Source organism: Podarcis pityusensis, assembly GCF_964106645.2.
Source record: "Podarcis pityusensis genome assembly, chromosome: 10".
Taxonomy (NCBI): Eukaryota; Metazoa; Chordata; class Lepidosauria; order Squamata; family Lacertidae; genus Podarcis; species Podarcis pityusensis.
This window is the reverse complement of record NC_138035.1, coordinates 75,356,339-75,373,545: the sequence shown is the minus strand read 5'-3', so window position 1 is coordinate 75,373,545 and position 17,207 is coordinate 75,356,339. Positions and strand designations below refer to the sequence as shown.

General features: G+C 42.5%; 1 protein-coding gene across 6 annotated transcripts in view; it reads left to right on the top strand.

Moving 5' to 3' along the window:
* The window catches only part of ITPR2 (inositol 1,4,5-trisphosphate receptor type 2), a 370,362-nt gene that overhangs the window by 313,645 nt on the left and 39,510 nt on the right, over positions 1-17,207 (top strand). For 5 of the 6 annotated variants that reach the window (XM_081023379.1, XM_081023377.1, XM_081023376.1 and 2 more), the window contains 2 exons: positions 376-495; positions 14,018-14,125. In XM_081023379.1, the coding sequence (XP_080879505.1) occupies positions 376-495; positions 14,018-14,125 (228 nt within the window). The remainder of the gene's footprint in view (positions 1-375; positions 496-14,017; positions 14,126-17,207) is intronic. The other variant, XM_081023378.1, reaches the window with a different exon arrangement.

The window sequence follows — 17,207 nt, the reverse complement described above, 5'->3', positions numbered from 1 at the left end:
CCATTCTTAACCCAAAACCATTCTTAACCTGAGGCGTGTTTCACTAATGGGGCGCTGCGCTGCTGCCACGCAACTTCCACTCGCAAAGTTCACTACCAGGAAACATACTTCTGGGTTAGCGGAGGTCGTTACCTGAAGCGTTCATAAGGAGGACGGTACGTAACCCAAGCTTTCACTGTATTCAGGAGAACTAGATTCCCTCGCCCCCGCCACATACTCCAATGAACTTTTGCACATTTCCTCTTCATTTGAAAAAAATATGTAACGGTATGTCCTCTCTGAAATGAACTGTTGAAATTAATCCAAATTTTATTTGTTACTTTGAAACTAGCATCAGTATATTTCATGTCAACTGCATTTCAATTTGTTTTGAAGGTGGATGTAATGAAGAATGCGTACAGTCAGGGTCTGGAGAGTGAACATGATGAGGAAAATGGGGGTGACGGTATTTCGCCAAAAGATGTTGGACATAATATCTATATATTAGCTCATCAGGTATTGCATTGCATTGCCCTGTGAATGCTTTAATTCTGTACCCGTCTACTGAAAAGTAAATCCCATTGAGTTCAGTGTGGCTTAGTCCCGGGTGAGTAGGGAAGGGATTGAAGTTAGTTAATACCTTACCATTGGAAATTGTTACAAAAAATATTTCTCTGTGTGTCTGTGAAATTTTGGGCTGTTGCAGTGCATTCCCAAGCAGTGTGCCAGTACTTCCCACACCCATGCAGCAAACCACATTGGAGGCACCCTGGGAAATGAGAAAGAATCAAAGGGCAGAGACCTACTAGGTGGCAAAGGAGGCAGGTACCTTCTTCCACTGCTGCCCACCACCAAATAAGGGAGGGGAGAATCCTATCTCCATTGGAGTAGCAGCAGCGTTCAACAGGAGTCCTGGGATTTGGATCCATTGCACTCCTGAGATGTGGTATTTTCTGACTTCATAGGAAAATAGCTTGGTTAGCTGAGTCCTGTATGCCAATCAAGCTTTGCCCATCTCTCCTGAAAAAGCAGACCTGTCAGCTGGAAAAATGCATTTGATAGGAAGCCTGTATGCATATCATGCTTGGCCACATGGCTGTTATTTCAAGGTGGGGGACGGGGCAGGGGAAGCTTGGGTGCAGCAATATGCAACACTGCAGCTCCACTGGTGCAACAGCATTCTGCGTGCACAATGGAAATTCCTCTTCCTCTCCTGTCCCCTCTAGTCTTCCATTGCCCCTCAAAATCACCTCCAGACACTTGGGGGACGTGCAGGGGGAGGAGATGAAAAAGAAGTCCCGTTGCATCAGTGGCACTATGCCTGCAGAGTAGTGGATGCAACCCACAGGCTGTGATTTCATTAGTTGAGTTTTCTCAACTTATCGTCCCACAGAAGATCATCCCATATAACCAAATAATGATAATGCAATCCCTGAGATGATTACTGTATGTCAGCATTTCCTGAGTGTTAGTTGAGCAACACTGCTGACTCAGATTGCCTAACACTGATAACTAGAAGTGGCACCCTATACACCAGAGCTTTCCAAACCTTTCATGTTGGTGACACACTTTTTAGACATCATTTTACGACACAATAATTCAGTTTTACTAGCAAACTGGTAGGCTACTAGCCTGTGCTTAGCTTGATGAGTTACAAATTCTACAAGCTTGCCATAGTTCATATGGATTAGCTTGGCCTTTGAGTCCCAGCAGGAGAATATCCTGGATTTTAATTGGCCCCAGGAAAGCTTTGCAATCTCTGCAGTGATTACAAGAAGCCGCAGAAACTAGATTCATGTTCCTCTATTTGTTATCTCAGCCTTGTTATGACAGTTTATTTTGGGGGCACTCAGACTCTCAGTTTCTGTTGCTGTTTAAAAGGCAGTAGCCAGTTCTGCATTTTGCCACATTCCTTCCTGCTCCTACTTGTGGTTGATCTTACCAAAAGCATTATTGTAAGTTGCTGACTTTCCATGCTTAGAAAGATATAAACAGTGCTTTTTTCTAGGGGATGCAGGGGTATGCATACCCCTAAACATTTTGTAATCTGAGTTTGGCCTCGCTGAGGGGCAGTATTTCAATATGAGAAGGAAAATGAGAATACCTCTAAACAATTTTTTAAGAAAAAAAGCACTGGATATAAATATGTTGCAATGTAATGTGGGAGATAGGATAGCACCACATGCTCCTAGATGAGACATCGGCAAGACACACATGTTTACTCTCCCATACGCAAGCTATTGTTTCTTCTCAGTATTTTCCTGTGTTGCATCTTCTCATACATTTCTTGCTTGCTGTTTTTGTGTTACTGTTTTCCTCTCTTTTTCATCCTACTTCCACTTGCCATTTAAGGTCACTGTTTCCATAGATCACAAATGATTAGCTTAATTCCCTCCTAAAACTGCTGCTTCCATCAAGAGCAATGCCTCATCCCCTGTACTAGTGGTTAGAGCCCATGATGAGATGCAAATTCTAAGTAATAGGGCTGAACCATTTATGAGAGTTTACATATGCAACATTATTTCCACAACCCATGGTAAAATACTGGCAAAAGTGGCAGAAATGGTGGGAAATGCAACCTGTTTGTTGCATACAGCATCACTAGATGCTTCCTATGACCTCCAGTAAAAAGGAAGAGATTATTTGCATGAGATGAGCAATGTTTACTAACTACTAGGTAAATGTTTGTTGTCGTAACTAGGGAGATGCATGTGGCTTGTGCATTGCAGGTGGGGGAAGCTTGGGAGAGGGTGCAATGTGCCTTGTGTGTCCTGCGCATGGAGGCACATTGCACCCTCCATAAGATGAGGATTGGTTGGTATAGATAGGATTATCAGAAGATTTTGCCCCCCCCCCCGGCATTGTTTTCTCCAGATTCAGGTCCTCCCTTTTCCTATATGAGAGAATGGCAGATACTCACTAGGTGGATGAACCTCAAAGGGGCAGGGGTGCCAAACCTACCTGCTGTTCTTGGTCTCTCCAGTGCTTTGTTTTGTCTATTGTTAACTGTGCCTCAAACTTCAGGAGAACAAAAAGGAAGGAGCAAGTGACACTAATAGGAAGGTAAAGAAAAGGAAAAGCTCCAAATGATGCTTGAAATAGAGACACGTGTTAGAAAATACAACAGGTGGTATTCAGCTAAGTTCTACTCAGAGTAGACCCATTGAAATTAATAGTCATGGCTAACTGTGATTCATTCAATTCACTGAGTCTACTCTGAGTAGGACTTGGTTGAATGCAATCCGTTTCACAAGTTCTCTTCCATTTATTGTGGTCATTCATTCAAAGCATGTTGTGCATCGTGCATTTTATTGCCGCCACGACACAGTAGGCTCTAAAGTAGGGGTGGGGAACCTGCAGGCCTCCAGATGTTGATGGACTGCAACTCCAGCTGGTCTTAGCCAACAGGGATTGCCAATGGGCAGAGATGATGGGAGACATAGTCCTACAACATCTGGAAAGCATTGGGATCTCCACCTCTGCTTTGTCCATTTGCATTAATAGTAGAAGAGGCTTCAGATACAGTCTTCTCTTTCACTGGCACAACTTCCTTGATTATAATAGAATTGTATTGTGCCAATCAACAGTGTAGCATTAAAAAACAGGGTGAAAGCACTCAGGCCCACTTTGCACAATCAGGAAAATCATGTGGTGAAGCCTTTCTTTGACTGTTCCAACTTGGGCTTGGGACGGGGGGGGGGCATTTCAGTACTCAAAAAATGGGGGAGGAACCCCCTGCACGTAAAAACCAGCATTTCAAGGAGAAGATTTTAGTCTAATCTACATGGAATGCTATTTGCCTTTAAGCGGAGAGATGGTTCTTCCCTAAGTCTTGAATGTGTGCATTCAAACGTACCTCATACAATGCCACCAACACCTGCCTCCTCAAAAGGTAAAAGCAGTGAAAAGCTACACTACTTTATTCTGCTGAATCAATAACCTGGCCCAATCTCCTTTCCCCACACTCATTTTTCTCCCCTTTTGATCCTCTGCCTTTTCCAGTATAAAAAGGAAACTATAATGAGAGGTAACAGTAAGTGTGAGGCTAAGGACAAGGGAAAGAATTCACCCCACTGTTCTAGGAGCCATTCCAATAGACTAAAAATATATTTTACATAATGGGTGCTAGTTAGTAATAAAGAATGGTTTCTTGTGCTTTTAACAGGATGCATATTCTTTGGAAAGTCTGTCATGTTTATTGATAATGTACACAATGATGTTCACTTGTCAGGTCACAGCAGTGGTTGGGCTGTTGAATTCTAGGATCCAGAGGAGGTGGCTATTGATCTAAATCATTGTTATAATTGGGCATTTCATTAGCTGAGATCACCTATGCAAACCCAACTATCTCCTGATGGGCATCATGAAAACTGCTTTTGTTACCTGCTACGGTTAAAAGAAATTTACACAACATGATATTGATGTGTCTTCACAGTATACAAACATCAGTTTGAATTAATCTCTCTCCTGATCGTCTAGCACAGTTGGCCATTCACTTCCATTGATAAAGTTCTTAAAAATAGAGAGAGAGAAGCATTTTTCTTTTGAGTGGAAGCAAAATATTATCCCTGGGTTCTCTAGTAGGCATACAGTAGTAATCTGAGTTAATTGGTAATTATTAGTGGAAGGAAAGGAATACGTCATTAGGTGCAGCAGATTTGCCTGCTAGTGACCAAAGTGACCATGTTTGATCAAACATGACACAAACTGACTTAAATACCTAACATTATTTTCTAGCAATTTTATTTTCTGAATACAATGGTAAGAATATTTAGGTAACTTATATACCAGTCCATATGCCAAAGAAATCTCTGATGTTTAGTCATTTAGTCGTGTCCGACTCTTTGTGACCCCATGGACCAGAGCACGCCAGGCCCTCCTGTCTTCCACTGCCTCCCGCAGTTTAGTCAAACTCATGCTGGTAGCTTCGAGAACACTATCCAACCATCTTGTCCTCTGTCGTCCCCTTCTCCTTGTGCCCTCCATCTTTCCCAACATCAGGGTCTTTTCCAGGGAGTCTTCTCTTCTCATGAGGTGGCCAAAGTATTGGAGCCTCAGTTTCATGATCTGTCCTTCCAGTGAGCACTCAGGGCTGATTTCCTTAAGAATGGATACTATACCATAATAATCACAAATAAATACAAATGGTACAATAAGAATTAACATTTTAAAGCAGCACAAAACAATTAGATAAGATATCCTCTAAAAACATTTATCTAAACAACAGCAACAAACATATGGCAACCATAATAACTACTACCAGATCCAAAATACAGAAATACAACAGAGACCACCAGTGCTACCTACCAAGTATAACAACAACAACAACATCATTTATATTATTATATAAAAATATTATTACAGCATATATAAAAACATAGTAAAACATCAAACATTAAAACCTTCCCGATACAGGGCTGCCTTCAGATGTCTTCTAAAAGTTGTGTAATTCTTTATCTCGACATCTGAAGGGAGGGCATTCCACAGGGAGGGTGCCACTACTGAGAAGGCCCTCTGCCTAGTTCCCTGTAACTTCACTTCTCACAGTGAGGGAACCAGCAGAAGACCCTTAGAGGTGCTGAAAGACCAACATTGCCTCCCAGTACATTTCTGAGCACAATTCAAAGTGTTGGTGCTCACCTTTAAAGCCCTAAATGGCCTCAGCCCAGTATACCTGAAGGAGCATCTCCACCCCCATCATTCTGCCTGGACACTGAGGTCCAGCGCTGAGGGCCTTCTGGCGGTTCCCTCTTTGGGAGAAGTAAGGTTGCAGGGAACCAGGCAGATGGCCTTCTCAGTGGTGGCGCCCACCCTGTGGAACACTCTCCCATCAGATGTCAAGGAAATAAACAACTATCTGACTTTTAAAAGATATCTGAAGGCAGCCCTGTTTAGGAAAGTTTTTAATGTCTGATAATAATAATAATAATTTATTTATTTTTTTATATCCCACCCTCCCCAGCCAAAGCCAGGCTCAGGGCGGCTAACAACAATCAAATAATCAAACAATCAAATAATCCAACATTCTAAAACATTTCATTATAAAAATTAATTAAAATCAAATTAATGGCAACCGTTAAGCAAAGTTCTGTGCAGGTTACCAGAGGAGGGAGTCAGGCTGGGCCCTGACCAAAGGCCTGGTGGAACAACTCTGTCTTGCAGGCCTTGTGGAAAGATGTCAGGTCCCGCAAGGCCCTAGTCTCTTGTGACAGAGCGTTCCACCAGGTTGGAGCCGCAGCCGAGAAAACCCTGGCTCTAGTTGAGGCCAGCCTAACTTCTCTGTGGCCTGGGACCTTCAAGATGTTTTTATTTGCAGACCGTAGGTTCCTCTGTGGGGCATACCAGGAGAGGCGGTCCCGTAGGTATGAGGGTCCTAGGCCGTATAGGGCTTTAAAGGTTAAAACCAGCACCTTAAACCTGATCCTGTACTCCACCGGGATCCAGTGCAGCTGGTATAGCACCGGGTGAATGTGATCTCGCAGCGAAGACCCCATAAGGAGTCTCGCCGCGGCATTCTGCACCCGCTGGAGTTTCTGGGTCAGTCTCAAGGGCAGCCCCACGTAGAGTGAGTTACAATAATCCAGTCTGGAGGTGACCGTCACGTGGATCACAGTGGCTAGGTCAGGGCGAGAGAGGTAAGGAGCCAACTGCTTAGCTTGGCGGAGATGAAAAAATGCCGCCTTTGTTATAGCTGTAATCTGTGCCTCCATAGAGAGGGAGGTGTCGAAGATCACACCCAAACTCTTAACGGACGGTGCTGGCACTAATTGCACCCCCGCAAGAGATGGGAGTTGCCCCCCCAATCCCATATCGTCCCGTCCCAGCCAGAGGACCTCTGCCTTCGAAGGATTTAACTTCAACCGGCTTCCACGTAACCATCCAGCCACAGCTTCCAAACATCTGGTCAGTGTGTCTGGGGCCGAGTCAGGATGGCCATCCATCAACAGATAGAGTTGGGTGTCATGATGTTTTATTGTATTTTTAATATTTTGTTGGGAGCCACCCAGAGTGGCTGGGGAAACCCAGCCAGATCACTGGGGTATAAATAATATGTTGTTGTTGTTAATCTCACTTCCGCTGCTTTCTCCACAGTCTTAAGCTCACATTAACAGTGGGGGCAAAATTACATATTCCCCACCCTGGCACTCCTTGTTCTCACCAGGGAACACCCAGTATCATTTCTCCCACATGCATGCACTTAATAAGATTTCTTGCTAATTAACAGTGCAATCCTAGCCATGTGTACTGAGAATTAAATTCTATTGAATTGAATGAGGCTTACCCCCAGCTAAATGGGGTAAGCATCGCAGCTGAAGACTGCAATGTTAAATCAGTAATATTTGTTAAATCATCCTGGATGTTCAGTCTTGCTTAAGACAGAACAAGTGATCTTAATCAGACTAGGGCTACCTAGTTCAACCTTCTTGGGGAAAATCCCAACAACCAACAAATGCTATATGGTCCACTACAAATTGACCAGTGGCCCAAATCATGTGTTTGTTCTACAGGGAACCTCCCCAACCCAATTCATTGTTAACAAACAACAGAAATAGGAGCCAGCACAGGCATAGCACTTGCTCTTTTTAAACTAGTTTTTAAAAATTAGGGGCCAGCTTTGAGAGCATGTACTCTCTATCTCTGTGCCTGCTTTTCTCTGAGGCAAATCCCTTTTCACACTTAACCATGTGAAACAATTGACCTTAAGTACAGTTAATGTCGGAACTCAGAAATTGCTTAATTACAGTTAAGGACAGACTTCTGCTCCTTGCAGCTTACAAATCTGATATTTGACAGTTGGAGAGACCACAGCAGAGGAAAGGGAGAGGTATGGTTTGAATACATGCAAATGCAATTACACATACCTAGATTTCATTTCCCTTTCATTGGAATGAGAAAACACACCTCAAGGAAACATACAGGGGTGTGTGGGTGTTTTTATAGATTTAGATACAGATGCACACATAAATACATTTGAACTCTGGACTATACTTTTTTACACCTGAAAGCTGTGCTCCCAACTTTCTTTAGGTAGGCACAATAGCTGTACATAGCAGTATCTTTTTCTTATTTGCTGGTTTTTAAGTGCACTATAAATGCACTATAAATAATGAGAAATAGAGTGATAATGTCTTGAAGTCTTAAAACAGCTTCTCTGGAAAGCCACTCCAGCCACCCTCTTGGGAAGAAAAATCCCCTAACTGCACAAAAGGTGTAATTTAGGTCCCTAGACTGAAATTGGTGTGGGGCTTTGCTGAGTTTGCAGATTTCTCTCTGAGCAGTGTTGCACCTCAGTTGATTGCAGTGCCAGAGCTCAGAGATAATATGGAAACGTGACTCCCTTGGGACTCAAATCATTGCTTGCCAGGCCTGATGCTTGTCATAGAACCTTTTATGTTCTGCATGTTTGTTTTTGTAGTCATCATCCTGATGAGACAAGATAGCAGTGTCATTCTGACACCGTCTAGTTAAATGCCAGCAGAATCAGAAGCTGTTGCAAGGCACTTTGACTTGGACTGGTAGGACTGAAATAGGAGAACCTTGCAGTTCATTAAAATGGTATATAACACTACTTTACGCTCTCTCTAAAGATCCAGTGTGGAAGGTGCAACAGGGGTTGACACTAATGAGCCCCAGAAATATGAAACAAATGTCTGAAGGTGCTGTTCTGTTGCGAAGAGAATCCTTGGCAACTTTCTCTCTCTGCATCTTGTTGACTTTTTGCCCATTAGAGTATTATCCTTTAGTGTCATAACTTAGCCCAGAGTCAGACATGTGACCTGACAATGAGACTCAGTGAGACTCTGGTGGAGGAGAGCAGGCATTTGATCTCTCATTTAAGGAGTTTTGCCACATTGAGTATTTTTTAAAATAATGATATTATTATTATTAATAATAATAATTTCTCACATACAAGCACAGGTGTTAGCCTAAGAATGATGATAAACAGAGATGCTGCCTAATTAAAGAGATCCAAGATTTGGCTAGCTGCATGAGTTGTAATTGATAAATTATTTCAGCAAATCTTCATATATTTGCATATGAATATAATAGCTCTGAAATGAAAAGTGTGCATTTCTTTGCTTTTAGATGGGCAGCATTTTTTTTAGAAGGAATTCCCTCCTATGCATGTCAAGAAGGGAAAGTCTTCTAAGATAACACTTGCTGTTTTTCTAAATGTTTGCATTAGACAAATGTTAATTTCTTTGTTTTTAAATCTGCCAGCTAATCAGAAACACATTTTAATTGATCAAAAGTATTGTAATCAGTTGCCTGATCTAATGAACAATTGCAGCACTAATAATAAGGCTATCACAGATCCAATCCATGTTAACCCTTTGTAGATTAAAACACACACAGTAACAATCAGTTTGGAATCACATATCTGTACTGCAAGAAAGTAGTATGAATAAAACAATACAAGTAGCAAACTTGGTGGAAGGTATTATGCACGACACCATTTGCAAATAAAAAAATTCAGGCCTTCATAGAAAACATTTATAAACTGTTAAAAACATCAAAAAACAATAAACATGTGAAGTGAATTTAAACACAGATGTAACTGTTCAACCATGTGCCTTGATGGGCCCAACAAAACACAAAAGTTTTTGGTAGGAGTCTACAGGAGTACAGTTATGGCACCTTCCTATGTCAGTAGGGGAATTCCAAAGTCAAGTTCTGTCACACTAAAGGAATGACTCTTTACACATACAGAATGGGCACTGTGTGGCACTTGTAGAAGCACATCATTGCTGTGATTTGCAATCATTCATCAACCACAGAAATGACACCTAGTCTCAGCAGCTGGAGGCTTTTCAGTTCTGAGGCGTTCTCTCTTAACATCTCAGGATGTTGGCTTTGTTTCTATACCCTGTCAACTCCGAACCCAGGTCTACTAGGAACAAGCATGTTTTAGGATGCTCTCATCTTCATGCATCTTGCATATTCATTTAGGAAGGTGAGTCATAATGCGGGTGTTGGGAACAGCTCCAGGGGAGAGGACAGGAAAGAGAAGAAGTCCTTCTGTGTGATCAAAAGTCCATTCCACTTACACACAGACAACACGGAATGACACCCAATATCATCATAAACTCAGTGAGAGCAATAATACTGCTTGTTTATGTAGTGAGCCTTGCTTTAAATGCATATTTAACACAGAGGTGTAATCACCTGAAAAGGCAGGATGCATAGCATGCTGTTCCTAGAAGTGTATTCTTACTACTGTAGATCAGAAGAGCCCACTGAAAACCCCTAATAGCACTTACCTTTGAATTTGCATGTGCATTGAGGATGCAGAACCACAGCTGTCAGCTCTGTTGCATCTCAGCTACAATATTTGAGAACTTGAACTTTGAAAAGTGAAAAATCCTAAATTCTCAGACCAATAAATGTGCTTTTGCATTTGTATCAGTTTCATGTGTACGGGTTTTTGTTACCAGATTTTCTTTTTCAGAGACCCGAGTTGACTTAGTTCTGTAGAGGTGGTTTGGTGAGTCCTTTACTTCTTTACTAAAGAGGCCTGGGGCTCTTCTCATCATTAGCTAATAGATTTTCAAATTTACACATGGACCCGTGAGGCCATGTACCATTTTTCCTAGCTGAGAGCTGCATTTCTTAGGACTTTGAGAAAATCTGATGAGGTACAGAGAAACACTTCAGAGTTGGAAATGGCCTCAGAGATTATATTATTGCTTATGTCCAGTATAGAATCTTATTAGAAAACACATCCCACTTACTAAGCATTCTTGCTATTGTGTATGTAAGATAGGCTCCTTTGATTAAGGATTCAGCAACCTTGACCTTCAGTCAAAATGGAAGTCTACCTAGAAAAACACCGCTAGGAGACTAGATAAACCATTTCTTCTTTTATCCATCTTTTTAAAATAATAATAATAATAATAATAATAATAATAAAAAAAAAACAAAACAAAAACAAAAACTATCATACATTCTCTGTATGAGTGTCCATAATACCAGCCTTAGATAAAGAAATCATTCATTTGGAAGAATCACCTGTTGCTGTATCCAGAGCTAGATTCCTGTTGCAAGATTCGCTGTTCAAAGCCTAACAGTATAGTCGTCATAATGAATCAGTACATTCACTGATTTACATATGCTGCAGATAATGGACACAATACAGCAGCATTGTCCTGCTCAGGAGGACATTCAGCTGGATTCTGCCCATTATGGTGTGTGTTTTTTAACCAATTATGTTTGTAGATCCCTGTAACTTTTACAAGATGCCATTTTGTAATGTTGGATCCCCATTACTGGCAAGGGCACATGGGCCTGAAAGAAAACAACTTTCACTTTTCAGTTCAGATTTGTGAAGGATTCAGGGAAGAGGTGGAAGAGATGTCTTTTTTGCTTGTAGACCACCTGGAGGTTATTGAAAAGCAATAAATGTTGTATTCCATTTTTATGAATGCCTCCTTTCAAGGTAGCCTCACCTAAAGTCACCTTACAGTATAGCGCATCTAGATAGTGTGCTCAGAGGGACATGCAATGCAATAAACCAGACTCATTGCTGAAACAATATATTGCAGCAGGCACCCTCTGCTAAGCTGAAACACGCTTGTACGAGATGAAGACAGAGCTTGCAATTTTGTATTAAAGGGAATCTGCAAGAAGCTTTACAAAAAGTTCTACATTTTAATTTTAGGAGAGATAAAGAATTTGCAGTGGGTTTCCTCCTCTCAGATATAGTATGATCTCCTGATCATGTGTGAGAGATTTCCTGACTAAGATTCCACCTTGATTGAAGGGCAAGACCACACAACCTTTAATTGAGAAATCCTTCCTTGCATCACACTTAGTTCAGCAGTCCCTGGAGTAATTAGGTATTAGCATAGCAAAGATCCCAAGTAGATGAGAGACATAAACCACCAAGACCATAAATGTGCAGCAGAACCATATGTTGGGAAGGAGAAGTAGTGTGTGTGTGAAGTCTAAAAGCCAGCTGACCCAATCAGAAGAAGCCCTCATGCATTAGCCCATTCAGTCTTCAACTGAATATACCCAAAGGTTGGGTATATGTATTTATTATGTAGTTTCTTATATTTTTACTCCACCATTGGACAACAGTCCTTATATTGGCATACAATAAAAACAAAAAAGAGCCATTTTCCATCAGTCCCCTGATAAGATTTTAGAGACAGGAAACAGAATAGGGGAGGGAAAATTCAAGGACAGGAAGGACTTAAACATGGAATTTACAGGTCAGATATAAATAAATAATTCCAAAAAGGATATATAATATGGGGGAGGGGTACAAGGATGCTGTCAGACCTGGATCATGTTCAGTAGAGGTGCAGTGAGGGAGAAGGAGATGAAGGCCATCTGTATACAATGGCAGCGGCAGGGCTAGGTGCTCAGACTGAGTGAGCAAAGCTGACCCTGCTGCTTTTAGAGACTGTTTAGAAGCACCAATTTTTCAGTTAAGCATTATATACATTGATTAAACAGGAAGGGGGCAGACGGAAAAGAAAACAGGGTCCCTTCACTTTTAATAGTTGTATGAAACTATTGTCAGGGCCCCTGTCCTCTCCTTGCCATATTCTGGGAATACCACCTAGAATGTTCTGTCCTGTTGGTGCAAGGAGATATCTTACATTGGTGTGGGCTGGTCTCCCTGCAGATCCCTCCTTTGTTCAGAGCAGGGTTGTGATGCACAAGTTAACTCCTCATCTGACATCCCTCAGATCACCAGTTTGGTACCCACTGTAGGAGTTTTGGGGCTCACATAGCATGCCGTGCCCAGAAAGAAGGCATGAGCATGGAGTAGGTCAACAAGGTGACTGTGGGAAATGGCTCAAGGATGGACAAGGCAGTGGACTTAACAAACAATGACAGATATACCAGAGCAAATCCCAGCCTGGGCCAAGTGAAATTATATGAAGAAATGAATCAAAAGGGAGGTTAGGCCTGGCTTCCAGTGGCCTATCCATGCCACTGCTTGCTAGGGAAAGATTAGCTCTTTCAGTTGCTACAGAGAACATAATCAGCCTAATTAAACCTCTCAACATGTGATTCCAGGATCTCCCATTGTTCAGTGATTAATACCCTGCTGTTTTTAATGTTTGTTAACAAATTGTTATCTGTGTGGTAAGGTGTTAAGAGTATAAAACAATACTAGATTTTGGAAGGGAAGTTGCTACATGCGTAATAGAAATCACTATTCAGCTTCGATGGTACACAGAGAGTGGAAATAACTTTATAACTGTTATTACAGGGAGTCTAGCTAAAAACATTTTTAAAAACTACCCAGTTCCATCTTGCTTTTCTTTTCTTGCTTTGCTTTTCCTTCCTTCCTTTTTTTAAATGCACGTTTTCGAACTATAAGTGTTGGCACCCTCATTCAACATTCTCCAGCCACTGAATGCTTAACCAAACACAAGATCTTACACAACCTCCCAGGACACACACACACTTTGGAGAAACTTCTTGGCAAAGCTCTAGAAGGTGAACTGTGTGGTAGCAAAAATGGCAAAGAGTCTAAAGGAATCCTTAACATGAATACATTGTACAGCCGTACCTTGGTTTTTGAACAGCTTAGTTTTCAAACATTTTGGCTCCCGAACACCGCAAACCTGGAAGTGACTGTGCCAGTTTGTGAACTATTTTTGGAAGCTGAATGTCTGACGGGGCTTTTGCAGCTTCTGATAAGCTGCAGGTTTTCAAACATTTAGGAAGTCGAATGGACTTCTGGAACAGATTCTGTTTGACTTCCAAGGTATGACTGTATTGTGCTTTTGTGGACTGCTGCTTACTTTGTCAGATGTATAACGTGAAGGGTGATTGGATTCAGTGGAGGACAGGATTCACTTAACAGTTGTGTAGAAGAGGGCACAGGGTAAGCATCATCGAACAACAACCAGGACCCATGGTTGACCCTTGAGGATGGGCATATTTTTATTCTTACTGATGGAAGAAACAAGCCTTACTCATTGTAGTATGTAATATGTGTTTATGGGTTTTGCAGAGATGGGGAGAGAGTTCTGACAGGGACTGAATCAAATAGTTTCCACCCTTTGCCTTCTAGCTGGCTCGCCACAATAAAATACTGCAGCACATGCTGAAGCCTGGGTCTGATCCAGAAGAAGGAGATGATGCTTTGAAGCACTATGCCAATCACACAGCCCAGATTGAGGTAAAGAGTTGTTCACTGAATGCAAAACATGTAGAGTCAACACACTTGGACCTCTGGAAAATGCCTCTGAACCTCCCAGTTCCATGAACGTCAAAGTTAGCCATCTCGTTAAGAATCTTCATTGCAGGGAGTGGAGTAGATGAAGCTGGAGATAATTTCTAGTCCTTTATTTAAATGAGGCATCCACTTGAGTTCCACTCTAAGGGACAGTGCATTAAAAGAGGGAGGGGGATGTGACAGCCACCATTCAGTTCTGAACAATGTGAAGAAGGATGTGCAGAGTAGACAAAATTAAGTACCGTATTTTTCTGTGTTAAACCTCATGCCCCCATGTATAAGATGCTCCCTCTTTTCTGGGACTCCAAATTGAGAAAATTTGGGGAGATTGCCCAGAGTTGTTGAGCTTTTTTCGGGAGGATTGCCCACAGTTGCTGAGCTTTGGGGGGGGGGGGTTGCCAAGAATTGTTCACCCACAGGACCGCCACAGCCAATTGTGTGCACGTTGACAAATCCACCAATCATCTGTACACTCGCTGAAAGCAAGCGCCAATCGCCCGCCCAATTGCCGGAGCAGCCAGTAGCCAGCGGCCTTGTCGCACCCACCAATCACCCGCAATTGCAGCAGCCACCAATTGCCCATCCCACCTCTCCACTATCCGTGTAGATAGATAGATAGATAGATAGATAATTTATTACGGTCGGAGACCAGCTTATAAAACACACTTGGGGGTACAGTCACAGAAGGAAAACAAACAATTAAAACAATGTACAGCAATAAATTTAAAAACAATGTACAACAATAAACTACCGCAGGTAGTTGACCCAGAGTCACCCATAGATCCGAGTTTGGGGATTTTCTTAACAAACTAGTTTGAGTTGGGAGATGGTCTGCACCTGCAGACCTATACACAGAATCTGGCGACCATGCTAGTCATTTTCTGATTTTTGCCTAACAGGAAAAGGTCGAATTTTTGCTTTTCTGGGAGGTCAGCGAGCCTCACCAGTAGGGGATCAATGGTCTTACTACATGCCTCTTCATAAAAGGAACATCTAAAGAACAAGTGCTCTGGGCTTCCTATCTCCCCCAATGAACAGGCGCAAAATCACTGAGCTCCTTCCAGGACTGGTGAGGGCAGAGCTGAGCTTCTGGCGAGTGTAAAGGCCCTTCTTGCATTTTTATATACAAGAAAGAAGAGATATGCCACCGGTGCTTATACACTATCCATGTATAAGATGACCCCCAATTTTTAGCATATTTTTAAAATAAAATAACCTTAACTTATACACAGATAAATACTGTATTTCTTCACGCAGCACACAATCTAGAAATTACCAGCACAAGGTTTGGTGGTGGCCACTAGCCTAGGTGGATTTTGAAAGGATTAAGAGACGTTAACGAGTTATTCTCTTTTTAAATTTTTTAATTAGTGATTAGCAGGGCTTTTCTTCAGCTAGAACTCACCTCTCAAGTGGGCGCCATTGCCATTATAAGAGAACAAGTGAGGCATTCATGGCAGCGCCATGGTGCAGGTTGACGGTGCCCAGGGGCATGGCACGGAGGATGGCCATGGCAACCCAAGCCCTCTCCACTGGCCAAGCCACAGGGGTCTGACAGGAGATGGAGGAGACTAGGCAGTGTGCACAGAGTTTAGCAAAGTGAAGGGAGGGAGAAATAGGCTTGAAGCTGCCCAGCAAGGAGGGCAGACCTGAAGGCTGTGGCACCATGTTCACGAAAAAGGAGGCAGCTGCCAGAGCCTCTCCTCTCCTTGGTGGGTGGCAGCAATGGTGCCCTCCCTCTCAGCTGGCCAAGGGGTGGGGCATGTGCAGGTGGCAGCACCGCCCTAGCCCTGAAGGCCCAGCCTGGGATTGTCTTGTCTTGCCTCCTCATGGCTCTGGTCTTGATAAGGGAACCTGTCACTGGGGTGCCTGGTTGTGCCGCCTTGCAATTCTTCAAAAATCTGTGCCTGCAGCCCTCCTGACCCTCCACATGCTACACCCCTGGTTCATGGTGAGTTCTGGCATCTTATTTTCTAGAAAAACAGCACAGTAGTTATAAGCCATTATGACTAAATGTAGTCTCCATGTTTAGCACCAGTATACTTCAAAGTATCATTTCTTGGGGGCAGACAATGCTTAATGGCAAGCACCACTGTGTCCCAAGCTTCTGCACCAGTGTTCTCCAAGCTGGTGGCATCCAGATGTTTTGGACTACAACTCTCATCAGCCCCAGCCAGCATGGCCTAATGACTTGGAATTAGTGCCTAGAACATCTGAGGACACCAGCTTGGGGACGGCTGGTCTAGACAATCTGGCTGACCTTTGCTGGAAACAAAACAAAGGACCTTAGTCTAATCCAGCAAGGCAAATCTTATGTTCATATGACTATAGCAAACTACTTTTGGACTTGGAACATGGGAATTTCATGCCAGAGATTTTGAAATGGGCACTCCTTTTCTAAAATTTTAGCTCTGAGGATACTGATCCCAGTGTCTTTAAACTCGTTTGCATGGGGGATTCTGCCACAACCAAAGAAATGCATTTTTCTTATAAAACTGCTGTTTTAACTTGCATCAAGAAGCTTGAGCAGTTGAGAAAGCATTGTGCCCATTTATCAAGATAGTCAAAACTGAATCATTTGCATCAGTATAGAATGAATTTAGCATTTAATGGGACATTTTAATTGTTTGCCTTGTGTATCAGTTTTGGCCCAAACTGAAGCCACTTTTCAAACCTTAAATTTCAGGTGTTGACAGTAGGACCTGGAATGGCACAATCTTCTTGATTAAGTGTTCAGATGGCAAAACGCTGAGACTATTTGCTCAGGTTCTGAATGCTAATCGTGGGGAAAATTTGTCCTGGCAAGTAAACAAATCAGCGCAGAAGGACTTCATCCTGCATAATAATATATGTCCTTCCTGTACTTCAGCTTTCACTGTAGCATTGCATTCCAGCTGATAAACCTTGGTCCACACTTTAAAGTTTGTGGAGGGACGCCATTTCAGTCCTAGTCTCTAGAGCTCTAGGGCAGAAGTCCTCATAGCTGCTCTGAAGAGGCAAGCAGAACCTGGTGCTTTGTTGGACT